The following is a 14,322-nucleotide window of genomic DNA, read 5'->3' as shown; positions in this document are numbered from 1 at the left end:
CTACTGGAAGGCTTTGTTCTAAGGTAACTCCATTGCAGTAAGAAAGTTACTACAATTTTACTACCATTTTAAGTATTTTTGTTGTCCTGATGGAGGATGCATCCTGAGGGAGAGGGGCAGGATGATGGCTGCCTAAAAGAATCTTAAAGAGGATCTTCAGTGTCCCCCCAAAAATGTTTAAGTCATCAGCTACAAATACTGTAGCTGCTGACTTTTATTATAAGGACACATATCGGTCCAGGAATCCAGCGCAATCCCCATCCAAACCAGTTCTTCCCCGGTCTTCGTGTCTGCAGCCCTGGCATGTTTACTAATTGAAGCCAATGAATGGAAGTTGCAGCTTTCTGGGACCTGTGACGCGTCCCCGGAAGCTGCTGGTGAGAGGGGGGTGAACTTTTACTCAGATCCTCTAGGGCAGCGATTCTCAACTCCTGTCCTCAAGACCCACTAACAGGCCACATTTTTAGGCATTGCCTTGGGGAGATGCAGACTTAGAATACTGCAATCATTGAGCAGCAAATTATATAACCTGTGATGCATTTCAGTTATCTTGCAAACCTGGCCTGTTAGTGGGTCCTGAGGACAGGTGTTGAGAACCACTGCCCTAGGGGTATCGGAGTGGAAGCGGGTACTTGTTAAAACCATGTACCTGCTCCCCCCTCAACTGTGTTGAGGAGGTGGGGGCAGAAGAGTGGAACTTACCCTTTTGGGTGAAGTTATGCTTTAAGAAGAGACTGTGTTGAAGATTGTCCCGGTGAACTGGGTACATGTTGCTGCTGGTGGACAGTTCCCACTGCTCCTCCAATAACGTACCTGTACTAGTTGGCTCCTCTTAGCCCTTGTACACACGGTTGGAGAATCCGTCGGAATGTGTCCTATCGGACCGTGTCATCGGATAATCCGACTGTGTGTGGTATGCATCGGATTGATTCCGTCGGAATATCCGTCGGACCCAATTTTCCAACATGGAAATATTTCCCGACCAACTGGGCCGGTCGGACATACTCCGATCATGTGTAGAGAATTTTGATCAGACAAAGTGCCACGCATGCTCAGATCAAATTCCTACATCAAAGCTATCGGCTACTAGCCTGAATGTAGTCCCATCGTAACGAAATTACGTCATCACGTTCTGAAAGATCGGATTTTTTGCCAACTTTGTCCGACCGTGTGTATGCAACAGTTTCGGACAAGAGCTGACGGACAAAATCCGACGGGCAAAATCCAACGGATTTGGTTGTGGAAATCTCCGACCGTGTGTACAGGGGCTTAAAGGGCCAAATACCTACTTTTCCAGAAGGGAAGTCTGAAGCTAAAATTTTGCCTGTTTTGGGAATCCTGTGCCCTAACCACCTCTTCTGAGTTTGCTGAGTTAAGTTAATCACTCAACCTTTCTAAAGTGAATTTCCTTTACCCCACAACAACCCAAGGATTCTGCCCTAAGCATTGAAATATTGACCCAGTACACACAATGAGATTATCAGATTAAGGATCGTTCATTTTTGCATGCTAGTCTCCAATACGAATGCGAATAGGCTACTAAAGTACAAAAATTCTCATATGGCAGAAAAAAAATTCAGAAGTGCTGTAATGTATTTGTATTGTATTTTTGGACCAAGACTGTACCAATAAAATGAAAATCGTACGATCTTGTATCTTACGAGGAAAATTTTCTTGTTTGTCCCGTTGGAAAACTTCGAACAACAGCTCCGTACTAACGATCAGATTATTGTACTATCGCGTCGAAAGCGGAATTTTTGGTCCATTTTCTCATCGTGTGTACAAGGCTTAACTCAATGCAAGTACAGAGATAAGGCATTCTGACTTTTATTTGCTGCCTGCTTGTTCTGAACCAATGATGAAAGTGTATCAAAGACAAAGAAAGGCAATTAACATTTTCAGGAGGCCAGCAATGACAGGAGTACTTTTAATAAAGCCGTTTACAACATATAAAGGAGTAAACCATGGCGTAAGCCCAGGTGTTTGTAATTAGAAGGACAGAAGTTCAGGAATAGACCTCTTTGTAATTATGGAGTGGGTCATATTGGACACGGAGTGCTTTCAGACTTTTTAGTAAGTAGCTGTAGTGAGACACATACTCCCAGGAGGCTTGGGCCTCTTCTAAAATGTGTACTTTGCCTTCTGTTTGTGATCACTTTACAAGCCTCGTACTGAAATATTTAGGTTCCCAGGTTGGTAACAGCTGTTTCGTACAGTAATGTTATTTCAGGGAAGACTTCCAAAAGCTACTTGTAACTGTTCATACTAAGGGCACAAAATAGAAAACAGTATAAAAGTATCAAAATATCTATCTATCTATCTATCTATCTATCTATCTATCTATCTATCTATCTATCTATCTATCTATCTATCTATCTATCTATCTATCTATCTATCTATATATCTATATATCTAGACTAGATTATGTAAGACTACAGTAACCATACACTGATCTGACAAAGAGAGGCATTTATAGGCTTAGAAGAGAACTCCAGCCAAGACATTTTTTATTTAGTTCTGGATATAACGAGTCAAGTTTTCAATTGCTGTTTGTGACCAGAAGAAGAGATCTACCCTCGCTATTTGTCCTGAATACCCTAGGGAACACCTACCTGAGACTCCCATCCAAAGATGGTATTTCTTTTCATTCTGGGGATTTTTCACCCATTTCCTGTACAGTCCTTGGGATTGGACATTTGAGAAGACCTCCCCAATAGGGACAAAGACAGCAATTAAACCTTACATAGACATAATATCTCCCCCCACCCTACACAAATGAGGGTGGACTGGAGTTCTACTGTAGCAACATAATAATTGCTCCTAATTCGAGTGACTTCTGACTTTCTCCCTTGACTATTATATGGTGGAATAATAAAGATGAATTTCAGGTATGGCATATTTTAACTTAGTTACATGGCTGATGTCACCGGCTCATCCAAGCAGAGAATGCTTTGCGTTCATTCATGAAAAGCAAAGCAGTCTATGAAAGGCACCCATGCCAAGGAGCCAAACTTCCGTGTTCACTAAGCAGCAGGCCAACCACTCAGCACAGGACCCACAAACAAGTGGAGACCACTGGAGTAATGGTGTGTACTTCAGTAATTTCCAGGGGCATCTGCCAGGTATGGTTTATACAGGCATGTACTGGCCATTGGGACTACCGGGAGTTTCCCGGTGGGCCGATGGCTCAGTGGGCCACTCTGATGTAAGGGGGCTGCTGATTGGACACTCTGATGTAAGGGGGCTGGTAATGGGACACTCTGATGTAAGGAGGTGCTGATGGGACACTCTGATGTAAGGGGGCTTATAATGGGACACTCTGATGTAAGGAGGTGCTGATGGGACACTCTGGTGTAAGGGGGCTGCTGATGGGACACTCTGATGTAAGGGCTGCTGATGGGACACTTTGATGTAAGGGGGCTGCTGATGGGACACTCTGATGTAAGGGGGCTGCTGATGGGACACTCTGATGTAAGGGCTGCTGATGGGACACTCTGATGTAAGGGGGCTGCTGATGGGACACTCTGATGTAAGGGGGCTGGTAATAAGACACTCTGATGTAAGGGGGCTGGTAATGGGACACTCTGATGTAAGGGGGTGCTGATGGGACACTCTGATGTTAGGGGGTGCTGATGGGACACTCTGATGTTAGGGGGTGCTGATGGGACACTCTGATGTTAAGGGGTGCTGATGGGACACTCTGATGTAAGGGGGTTGGTAATGGGACACTCTAATGTAAGGGGGTGCTGATGGGACACTCAAAATGTAAGTGGGCCGGTCTGGATAAAGTCCAGGGCCAAATTTCTGTCCCAGTCCAGCCCTGGGTTTATACATTGTTACATTGGTCCAAGCTGGACCAATGTAACTATATATATATATATATATATATATATATATATAAATAATCCATACTTGAAATTATTCTTTAAACGGAAAGGATGGAAAATAGAATTATACCATAGTTGAGCCTAAAAAAAATATTGTTTCTATTGTGCCTGTTTAATTGGAGAAACCTTGCAACTGAATTGATGGTGAATTCTGTTGTAGTTGGGTCAGGCAACCTAAACCACACAGGTGATTTGAAATGCTTGTACTTAGAAGTTTACCCATTTGTTGGTGGTCATCTCATGTCAAACCTACACGGGAGATTTTTAGCAGCTCAAAAATCAATGATTACTTTCTAGGAGTAATGAGTAATCGCTAAACATTTGGAGAAAATGTCTTTCCATAGAGACCAGGAATAAGTCCTGATGTGGTCTGATACTAGTTTAAAGCTGCCTTTGCTATTGTACCGGGAAGCTGTCACTGCAATCATAAGCGGCCAAGGCATTTCCTTCCCCCAGCCGCATGTATACACACTAATTGTGAGAATGCCTCCGCCACTTATGATTGGTGGCATATCATTCTCAATGGCACAATGCAATCTTAATGGCTACTAGAGGCTACTGCATACTACTGTAGTTTGCTGCATATGGAGCTATTTGTTTTGTCTGCTTACTAAGCAGTTATTTGGTAAAGCTACCCATATGCACATAGAATTTTGTTTTGTTCACCCTGCTGGCTGAACAATAAAAATCTAACAAATCTCTCCATCCATGTGATACAGCCAGGTGGACGAATCCCCCACTGTATCTAGTATTTTGACTGCCCAAACAGCATCTGCTTGGATGTAGCCGCTGCTCATCCAACAATTTCTTTAGGTCCAGCTACTTAAATTTTTAAATTGAGGGATATCATGTGGGAGGGTGCATCAGGACCCGGCCAACTCAATCAGTGTATGACCAGCCTAAAGCCCCATACACATGGGCCGCATGTTGGCTGGCATCGTCCAGTATAATAGAAACTGGCTGAAATTCAGCCCATGTGTATGGCAGCCAGTCCAACAGAAGCCGGCCGGTCTGCCAGCTTCTGATGAAGAAGGCTCATGAGCGAAAAAGGTCTTCCGACTGGCTCCCGATCCATGCTCACAGGCAATGGCTGAGAGAACTGTCCGGAGTGTTGTGGGGGGGCTTCTTCCTGTCAGAACACAATAGCACAGCAGGGGAGATCGCTGTACTAACATACAAGCATTACTACAGCGGCTCCAACCTGAGCTGTCAGGTTTTTTTTTTTAACCCAAAAAAAAGAAAGTGTACGATGCTTAAAGTATAACTAAAGGCAAAACTTTTTTGTTTTGTTTTGGATAGAGTAGCGAGATAGATTAGGACACCTGTCAAATTGTATTGCTGTCTGTGCCCCCTTTAAAGAGATTCACCCTCTCTAACTGTGCTGATTACCATTATCATTGAATGTGAAAGTAAAATAAAATCCCAAAATATTGGCTTGTCCCCAGAAAAGTAATAGAGGGGACATTTTGTAATGGGGACACTAGTTCTGGTGACCCGGGGGTCCCCAAAGGATTTCCTTAATTTGTAGTGATTTCCTCTCACTTCCTGTTTGGCTATGGGACAGGAAGTGAAGGGGAATCTCCGCAGTGGGACAGAGATGGCGAAAAAAAATCTGACAGGGATTACGACGCTCACTTGCTTTATCCAAAATGAAAGAACATTTTTTGCCTACAGTTCTACTTTAAAGAGGAAGTAAACCCTGATGAGTTTACTTCCTCTTTGATTCCTTGCAAAGGTAAAGCATAATGGACTACTATGCATCGCATAGTAGTCCATTATGTGTCACTTACCTGACACAGGAGCCAGTGAAGTCACCACTGTCCCCTTGTGTACGGAGCCTCCATCTTCTTGGTGGGTCTCGCTGCTCCGGCGCTGTCATTCGACGGAGCCGCGATGACCTCACTCCCGCGCATGCGCACGGGAGCCGCCACTGTAGACAGCGGGGCCTGTCTTTTGGCAAATATCTCCTAAACCGTGTAGGTATAGGAGATATTTCTTGGACCTACAGGTAAGCCTTAATCTAGGCTTACCTGTAGGTCAAAGTGGTTTGTAAGGGTTTACAACCACTTTAAGGCTCAGTAACACAACTGAGCTTCTGAAAGTCTCCTGTGTAGACCCAACCAAACGAGGCGATCAGTATAACTGTTTGCTGATTCACCGCCTTGGCTAACCAAGGTAACTGCCAGCAAGTGGTTAAATCTCTCAGCAACAAGCGGTTCTAATTGATGGTTTCGCTTAGCCCTTCCCCTTCCATGTCATGTATGGCCAGACCAGACCTCCAGGGACATCATATACTGTATAGAGTGTATAGTGGATAAAGCCGTCACCATCAGCAAATTATTCCTCCTAAAAGGAATCAGATGTTCTCGCTGCCAGTTTTAGGTTAGCAGCTTGGATGTCAGAATAAATCCAGCAGGTTAGATCAGATATTTTAAACCTGTGCCGCGTATTGCCGTAGGGAGACTTCTAGATGTGCTTCTGCCTGTTATGTGAAACCTAGAATAACAAATTAAAGGCTTAGAAAATAGCAAATGTGTTTATTTTTCCATTAGCTGTTTAAAAATTTTTTGGATGATTATTAAATAAATTGCTTGGAGGACATTTATGCTCCTATTTTGGCTAATGTGAATGAATCTGAACCCATCTACTGTCTCCATGTATAAAACGGTTGAGCAACCTGGACCAGTGTGACCATACACAGGCAGGTCCAGTTGTTTGTCATTAAATAACCTTTGAAGGATCCCTTCCCAACCAACACTCTGTACTGTATGTTGTACAATCCTGCCTGATCTTCTAACTATGGCTCCAAGTTATCAGTGTCAAGAGACAAATGTCAAGACTGAATATAGGGACCAGCAGAAAATGTATTACCTGTCAGACTTATTGTTTCTGTAATGCCCCATACACACGGACGGACATTCCGACCACAAAATCCATCTGATTTTTTCAGACGGATTTTGGCCGAAACTTGTGTTGCATACACATGGTAGCACAAAGTTGGCAGAAAATCCGATCGTTCTAAACGAGGTGACATCAAACGTGTACTATAAACGGGCCAGTAGCCAATAGCTTTCGTCTTTTAGTTTATTCTGAGCATGTGTGACACTTTGTCCATCGGAATTGTCTACACACAGTCGAAATTTATGTGATCGGATTTTGTTGTCGGAAAACTTTAGATCCTGCTCTCAAACTTTGCGCGCCGGAAAATCCGACGGAAAATGTCCGATGGCGCCCACACACAGTCGGATTTTCCGACAACACGATCCGATCGCACATTTTCCGTCAGAAAATATGACCATGTGTATGGGGCAATAGACAGATGCAGGGAACATACAGGGTTCCTGCTCTAAAAGGAAATAATCTAAAGGCAATTAATGTATATCATTTCTTTTTTATATTCAGTAATGAATGGTAATTGCCTTTTAGAAAAGTAAATATTAAGTATTTCATATTTACATTTCCAGCCAGGAGATGACACTCTAATCATATTTTGACTTGTTTACCAGGCTAACCTCAGCTGCTCTGCTGAAAAAAAAAAACATGGCGTAACATGGCATAATAGTTCAAGCCTAAATTTACACTTACAATTAAAGCCTAAATCCAGGACAATTCTAAATTGTGCTTTGCAATAGGAGACCTAAACAAGCAATTAACCCTTGTAGTGCAGGCATAGTCCTACTGCAAGGGATCATTTTTTTAGTTGCTTGGAGGTGGACTTTAAATGATCCAAGCAATGATTTACCCACCCCCTCCCTTTCCCTGTTGTGGGTGCACCCTATATTAATGGTAAAATAAAGATATACACTTAAAAAGAGTCTGTTACCATTCAAGAATACCAGTAAAAGCAGAAAGAAATCAAGTATTGTAAGGCTCCATGCACACTAGCTAAAAAAAAAACGCTCCTAGCAGCTCTGAAACGCTCCCAAATGCTACTAACCACTGCTAAGCACCGCTTTCCAGCATTGTTTTCTCAGTGGGTGGCCAACCGCATCCTTGACAAGCAGTGTAAAGCTTGTCGTTAAGGAGCGGGCCGGCAAGACAGCTGAATGTAAACAAAACAGTTGCCAGCAGTAAAAATTGAGAACAAAAAAACAGTGTGGGGCTTCCCCCCTAATTCATACTAGGCCCTTCGCCAACATTTAAAAAAAAAAATATTACCAGACCCTTATCCAATCTTGTAGCCTGGCAGGCCAGGAAAGGGGGAGTGACGAGCAAACCTAAATCATACCAGGCCACATACCCTCAACATGGGGGGGCGCTTTGGGGTATGATGACCCCCCTGAAATGACATTGTCCCCATGTTGATGAGGACAAGGACCTCTTCCCCATAACCCCAGGCGGTGGTTGTGGGGGTCTGTGGGCAGGGGGCTTATAGGAGTCTGGATCAGAATTCATCATCAACAGGGGTATGCGGGGTCATCGGGTTGCCCCACCCCTTAGTTTATTTAGCAGCGGAAGGTGGTGGAACTGTCATTCGGCAGGAACGCTGAATGTGGACTCTTCTTTTTTTTTTCAGATCGCCGGCTGCCGTCTATCGTGATTCACATTGGATCTACACCAGGGGCCAACTTTTTTTTTATAAAGGACTTGTCAAAAACCGTTGTGTTTTTTTTTCTCACTTTTACATTTTTTTTGTATGAATGAGTAGGGGGTACTACCCCTACACATTCACATGGAGGAGCCGGGATCTGGGGTCCCCCTTGTTATAGGGGCTTCCAGATTCTGATCAGCCACCCCCCGCATCTCCACAACCACCCAGCCAGGGTTGTGGGGTAGAGGCCCTTGTCCTCATCAACATGTGGGCTGGTATGGTTCAGAAGGCGCGGGTGCCCACTCGTCTTTTTTCTTTCCTGGCTTGCTAGACTGCATGCTCAGGTAATGATCTGGTACGGTGTTTGGGGGGGGGGCTTGCCTTTTTTTTAAAGAAGTTTGCATAGGATTCCCCTAAAAATCCAAACCATACCCAAAGGGCCTGGTATGGATTGGGGGGGACGGTTTTTTTCCTCATATTTCAATTTCCGTCAATTCTTTTGTTTACACTTGGCTGTCAGCAGGGAACCCTTCTGACAGCTGATAAGTCATCGGTTGTTAAGGGTGCGGCGGCCGGCTTGTGGCCCACTCCTTAACAACCAGCTAAACTACTTAACCCCGGTAAAACATAAGCACACAAAAGGGAAAAAAGACAGAAAAAACGCTCATATTGAACCTTTTTTTTATACAGTGTTTTTCTGCATTGTTTTCAGCTCCTAGTATGCATGGAGCCTAAATGTTCACTTGCAGTGTTTTTATTTCCATAAACATTTGTTTTTGACTTGAAATGTTCCTCTGAGCTTGCTAGCAAATTTGACTACTTTGGGAAGAGTCAGTACAGCCCCATTCCTCCTGCCGTCTCATAGCCCTCTCCTGTCTAATTAGTGTCTGTGCTGGCCAAGCTGCTTAGCCTCTCCCATCGCCTCCTTATATAACCTTTTATGAAGCTTCTGGGAGCCTTAAATGGGAATACTAGAGTGTCACTTGAGTGAGTCTGCTGACATCACATCCAAGATGGTGGTACCCAGCAGAACTCCTAGGGCTTTTGGAGGTCTACACAATGGAGGCCTTTACAGGTAAATAACGTGCCTAAAATAGAGAAAATTGCTGCTGAAATGAATGGTCTGGTGACAGGGTCTCTTTGAAAAAGACTGTTTTCACTCTTTTTGTGTGCCAAATTTGACTCACATATTGTATATTCTTGATTTATTGTAACATTTCAAAAGTGAAAATTCACCCTTGAGGTATAAATGGCATGCTTTACCCAGTCTACAATATGCATCACAGTGAAGTCCATGTTCCTTTCCTGCCTTAAATTTACATGGTAAGGTTGCTATATATTAGACATTCTGCATACGAAATACATTTTTAAAGAAAAATCACAAATTCTGTTTTATTCTTATGTTTAGTCTGGTCAAACGGCAGTTTTGACGACTCCTCCTCATTAGGACTCTTGGATTACAATGTGGGGAGAAGGTCCACACGGGAGGCTACTGGTGGCCTTCAGGCCCTAGGAGATGATATAAAGACTAATGGAGACCACCATTTGAATATGCAATGGAAGGGAAAGACCTGGCCCTGTGCTGTCCTCCTCAAACTATCTCGACACGTTTTAGTATCGGCTTTAGGGCCCAACCTGGCTTGGACTATCTTTCCTTATGACAGTTGTGATCAGGATCTAAAGCCCACAGAGACCCTTATTAGCCCCCTGAAACTACTGCAAGTCAATGTGAAACCACTGCTGCTCCACAGAGTCCTGAGATTCCTGGGAGACCTGGGATTTCTAGTTGAGTCCCAACAAAACAAAGCTTTCTCTTTGCTGAAGAAGAAAATATACAAGACTGGAACACCTGTGAAGAATCCTAACATACAGTCAACAGGTAGGTGATGCGATTGGTCAACGCATGCCTGCTTTCTGGTTGTCCTTGCCTGTTCTCTGCAGCCTTGCATGTTGCGCTTCTTGCCTTGACTACAAACATTTCTCTTTTGAACTCTCTTTTTGCACCCCTCTTGGTCACATAATGCTCTGCTGAGAGTATTTCAAGACTATTTATCAAGTTTTTCAAAGTTAATGGTTATATGTGGAATTTGTACAGATAATGGTAAAAGGGAGCACTTGGCCCTTGGGATATTCTGCGCGCTTCCTGAAGTCACGTATTTACGAAAATTACACTGAGACAAATTACACTGTACAGTCAGATATATCTTTCTATTTGCAATATCATTGAATGAACATAATGGTGTAAAGGTCATTGCTAATTATTATTTTCTGGTTTGAATATTGTCTAGGTATGTTTCCCCATCTGCTCATTAACATACATCCCCAATTCCAGAAAAAGACGAGGCGCTATGTAAATCTACATAAAAAATATTGAAATGATTTGCAAATCTTATCAAAACCATATTTTATTTACAATAGGAAATTGAAAACATATCAAATCTTTTAACTGAGAAAATGTACCAGTTTAATAAAAAAAAAATAAGGTCAACAAAAAGCTGGCAAAGTAAAGCCTGCCATTGATTGGGCAATGTTCAATTCCCCCCATCAACACAGTGTTGATGGGGGAATCCCGTCCCACTGAGCTATTGTGTTCAACGCACGGGGGGGGGGGAACCATCACGGCTGGGAGAACACATAGTGATTATTGCTATAGGCTATAGCCACTGGCAATAATCGCATGGGAAATCCCATAGGCCAGTGATGGTGAACCTTGGCACCCCAGATGTTTTGGAACTACATTTCCCATGATGCTCAGCTACACTGCAGAGTGCATGAGCATTCATGGGAAATGTAGTTCCAAAACATCTGGGGTCCCAAGGTTCGCCATCACTGCCATAGGCTGATTGTACCCAAATTGATGAACTTGTGTACATTCAGCCTGCCCATACATGGTACGGATCTTAGCCACTCACTGCTGAACAAGCCAAGATTCGAACTGTCTTAAGTTATACTAACAAGGAAATTCTGGAAGAACATTTTGCAACGAATTAGGTTAATTGGCAACAAGTCAATAACATGATTGGGTATAAAAAAGGCAACTTAAAGAGCCAAAATGTTTCAGTGATTAGATGGGCTGAAGTTCATCGATATGTGTAAATCTAAAAGATTGTGAAATAATTTCAGAATAATGTAAAATTGCAAAGACTTTAAATATATCATCATCCACAGTACATAATATCATGAAAAGATTCCTAAAGTCTGGAGAAACCTCTGTGCACAGGGACAAGGCTGAAATGCAATACTGGATGCATTGCTGGACTGCATGGATTCAGGAATAGAGATGGGCCAAACACCCACTGGTTTGGTTCGCAAAAGAACTCTAGAACATCGCAAACTGAACCTTGAACCTCATTGAAGTCTATGGGACCTGAGTTTGAAAAAGTTCCCATTTTGAATGCTTATAAGCAAGTTATTGGTCATAAAAAGGGTATGGGGACCTGGGTACTGCTCTGGGGGACATGTATCAATGCAAACATTTTTTTCTAAAAAAAGATCATTTTTACAGGTACAGTGATTTTAATGATGTTTCAGGTGAAACAATAAAAATGAAAAATTCCTTTAACCGGTCCCCCACCGGCGCAAGCCGATGTACGTCGGCAGAATGGCACGGACAGGCGCACAGGCACGCCGTGAGTCGGATCGTGGGTCCCGCGGACTAAACAAGCATCTCCCCTTTCTGCCCAGTGACAGTGTCACTGATCTCTGCTCCCTGTGATTGAGAGCAGAGATCAGTGACGTGTTACATGTAGCCACGCTCCCCCCACAGTTAGAAACGCCCCAGGACACACATAGGCCTCTTTCACATAGGGCGGATCAGTGATGATCTGCCCCGTGGATATCCGCTTGCTCCGTCAATACCCGCTGAGCAGGAACACTGCGCATGGACAGACCTGTCAGAGCGCCACTCTTACCTGTGGGAGATCGGATGACAATGGACCGCAGAGTCCGTCGTCACCCGATCTGATGATGGATGGAAAAGTAGGTTTTTCCTCCGTCACACTTTTTTGGATCGGAGCGGGTCGGATGTCAGCGGACATGTCACCGCTGATATCCGACACTCCATAGACCTCTATGGAGCGTCCTTTCAGGTCCACCTGAAAAACTGACAGGCGGACCTGAACGGATCGGTCATGTGAAAGAGGCCTTAACCCCTACACTGCCCCCTAGTGGTTAACCCCTTCACTGCCAGTGTCATTTACACATGAATCAGTGCATTTGTATAGCACTGATTGCTGTATAAATGACAGTGGTCCCAAAAATGTGTCAAAAATGTCCGATGTGTCTGCCATAATGTCGTAGTTACAATAAAAATTGCAGGTCGCCACCATTACTAGTAAAAAAAAAAATTATTAATAAAAATGCCATAAAACTATCCCTTATTTTGTAAACGCTATAACTTTTGTGCAAACCAATCAATAAACGCTTATTGCAATTTTTTTTAACCAAAAATATGTAGAAGAATACGTATCAGCCTAAACTGAGGAAAAAAAATGTTTTTATATATTTTTGGAGGATATTTATTATAGCAAAATGTAAAAAATATTTTTTCAATATTGTCGCTCTTTTTTTGTTTATAGCTCAAAAAATAAAAACCGCAGGGGTGATCAAATACCACCAAAGGAAAGCTCTGTTTGTGGGGAAAAAAGGATGTCAATTTTGTTTGGGAGTCATGTCGCATGACCGTGCAATTGACAGTTAAAGCGATGCAGTGCCGAATCGCAAAAAGTGCTCTGGTCAGGAAGGGGGTAAAATGTTCTGGGGCTAAAGCGGTTAAGTATAGTGCCTGGGAGGTCCCTTTAGTCTGGCTGTGGAGCATCTGTACAATGTATAGAGCCTGCTTCAGCAAAACTGAAATTTTATAAAGGGAAAAAAAACACATTTAAATTACCAGCAATACAATACCATTGCCGGTGTTCTGGCGTATAGAGTCCGGGCATCACATAGTGTCCACTCCGTACTGCGCATGCGCAGTACGGAGCAGACGAAGCTTCGGAAAATCTCTGAAGCTGAACGGCGCCTGCACCGTGAGTGGAGGTGGTAGCCCCACCATCCAAGCGGACATAGGGTTGTGAATTTTAAAGGGCCCCTCGCGGGCGAGCTTCGCTCGCCACGCTTCGGGCTCGGCCTCGCTGCGCTCGGCTCTTTTTTATTCTACCTCTGTGTCCACTTGGATAGTGGGGATAGAACCTGGACTCACGGCGCAGGCGCCGTTCATCCTCGGCAATTTTCGGAATCTGTGTTCCTGTGTACTGCGCATGCGCAGTACGCAGGGGACACTATCTGATGGAGGACGCTATTTGACAAGACACCGGCAAAAAAAAAAAGTTAAAACAAATGGTGCACAAAGCAACCCTATACATGACTACAGGTGATAGAGTAATAAGATGGTTTCATGTATCTCAGAAAAAGGATAAAGACAGCAGAATGAGATTCTTCTACTTATTTAGCAGTGTTTGGTTTTACATTATTGCGAGCCTTATATCTCTTTTATGGTCGCTGATGTGAGGGACTGGTTGGAGCTGTGAGAGGTCCTTTCATCACCCTACTTATCTGAATATCCCGGGCTGGGGAGAGCCAGTCATCTGCGTTTTATGGTTCTCTGTAATAAAGAACCATAAACTTCTGGTAAGCGGCAGTGTTAATCATGGTGGAGGTGCTCACAACTTACACTAGTTTGGATGGTCTGTCATCGTTTCATCACTGCGGAGTTACTATCACTATTTCTCAACTTGGGAATTTTTTTATATGGACTTTTCAATGTTATGATTATCAAAGTGTTTCTTTTACACTGTTCATTAATTGTGTGTTTTTTGTTATATGACCGTACCGCGTTAATTAGTGGACCGGTCAGATATTAGTCTTTGTTTAAGTATATTGGTGTTTTCACTGTACTTTTTACACATA

The 14,322-nt window shown here is 43.3% G+C and overlaps 1 protein-coding gene across 3 annotated transcripts in view; it reads left to right on the top strand.

The window, feature by feature from the left end:
- LOC143960042 (cell surface hyaluronidase CEMIP2-like) overlaps positions 1 to 14,322 on the top strand; it is a 164,330-nt gene that overhangs the window by 18,585 nt on the left and 131,423 nt on the right. For all 3 annotated transcript variants that reach the window (XM_077468311.1, XM_077468310.1, XM_077468312.1), the window contains exon 3: positions 9,827 to 10,297. In XM_077468311.1, the coding sequence (XP_077324437.1) occupies positions 9,827 to 10,297 (471 nt within the window). The remainder of the gene's footprint in view (positions 1 to 9,826; positions 10,298 to 14,322) is intronic.

The sequence above is a fragment of the Lithobates pipiens genome, unplaced genomic scaffold (assembly GCF_037356315.1).
Source record: "Lithobates pipiens isolate NorthernLeopardFrog02 unplaced genomic scaffold, aLitPip1_a1.2 Scaffold_8, whole genome shotgun sequence".
Lineage (NCBI taxonomy): Eukaryota > Metazoa > Chordata > Amphibia > Anura > Ranidae > Lithobates > Lithobates pipiens.
Note: the sequence above shows the minus strand (reverse complement) of the source record. Positions and strands in the feature narration are given on the sequence as shown.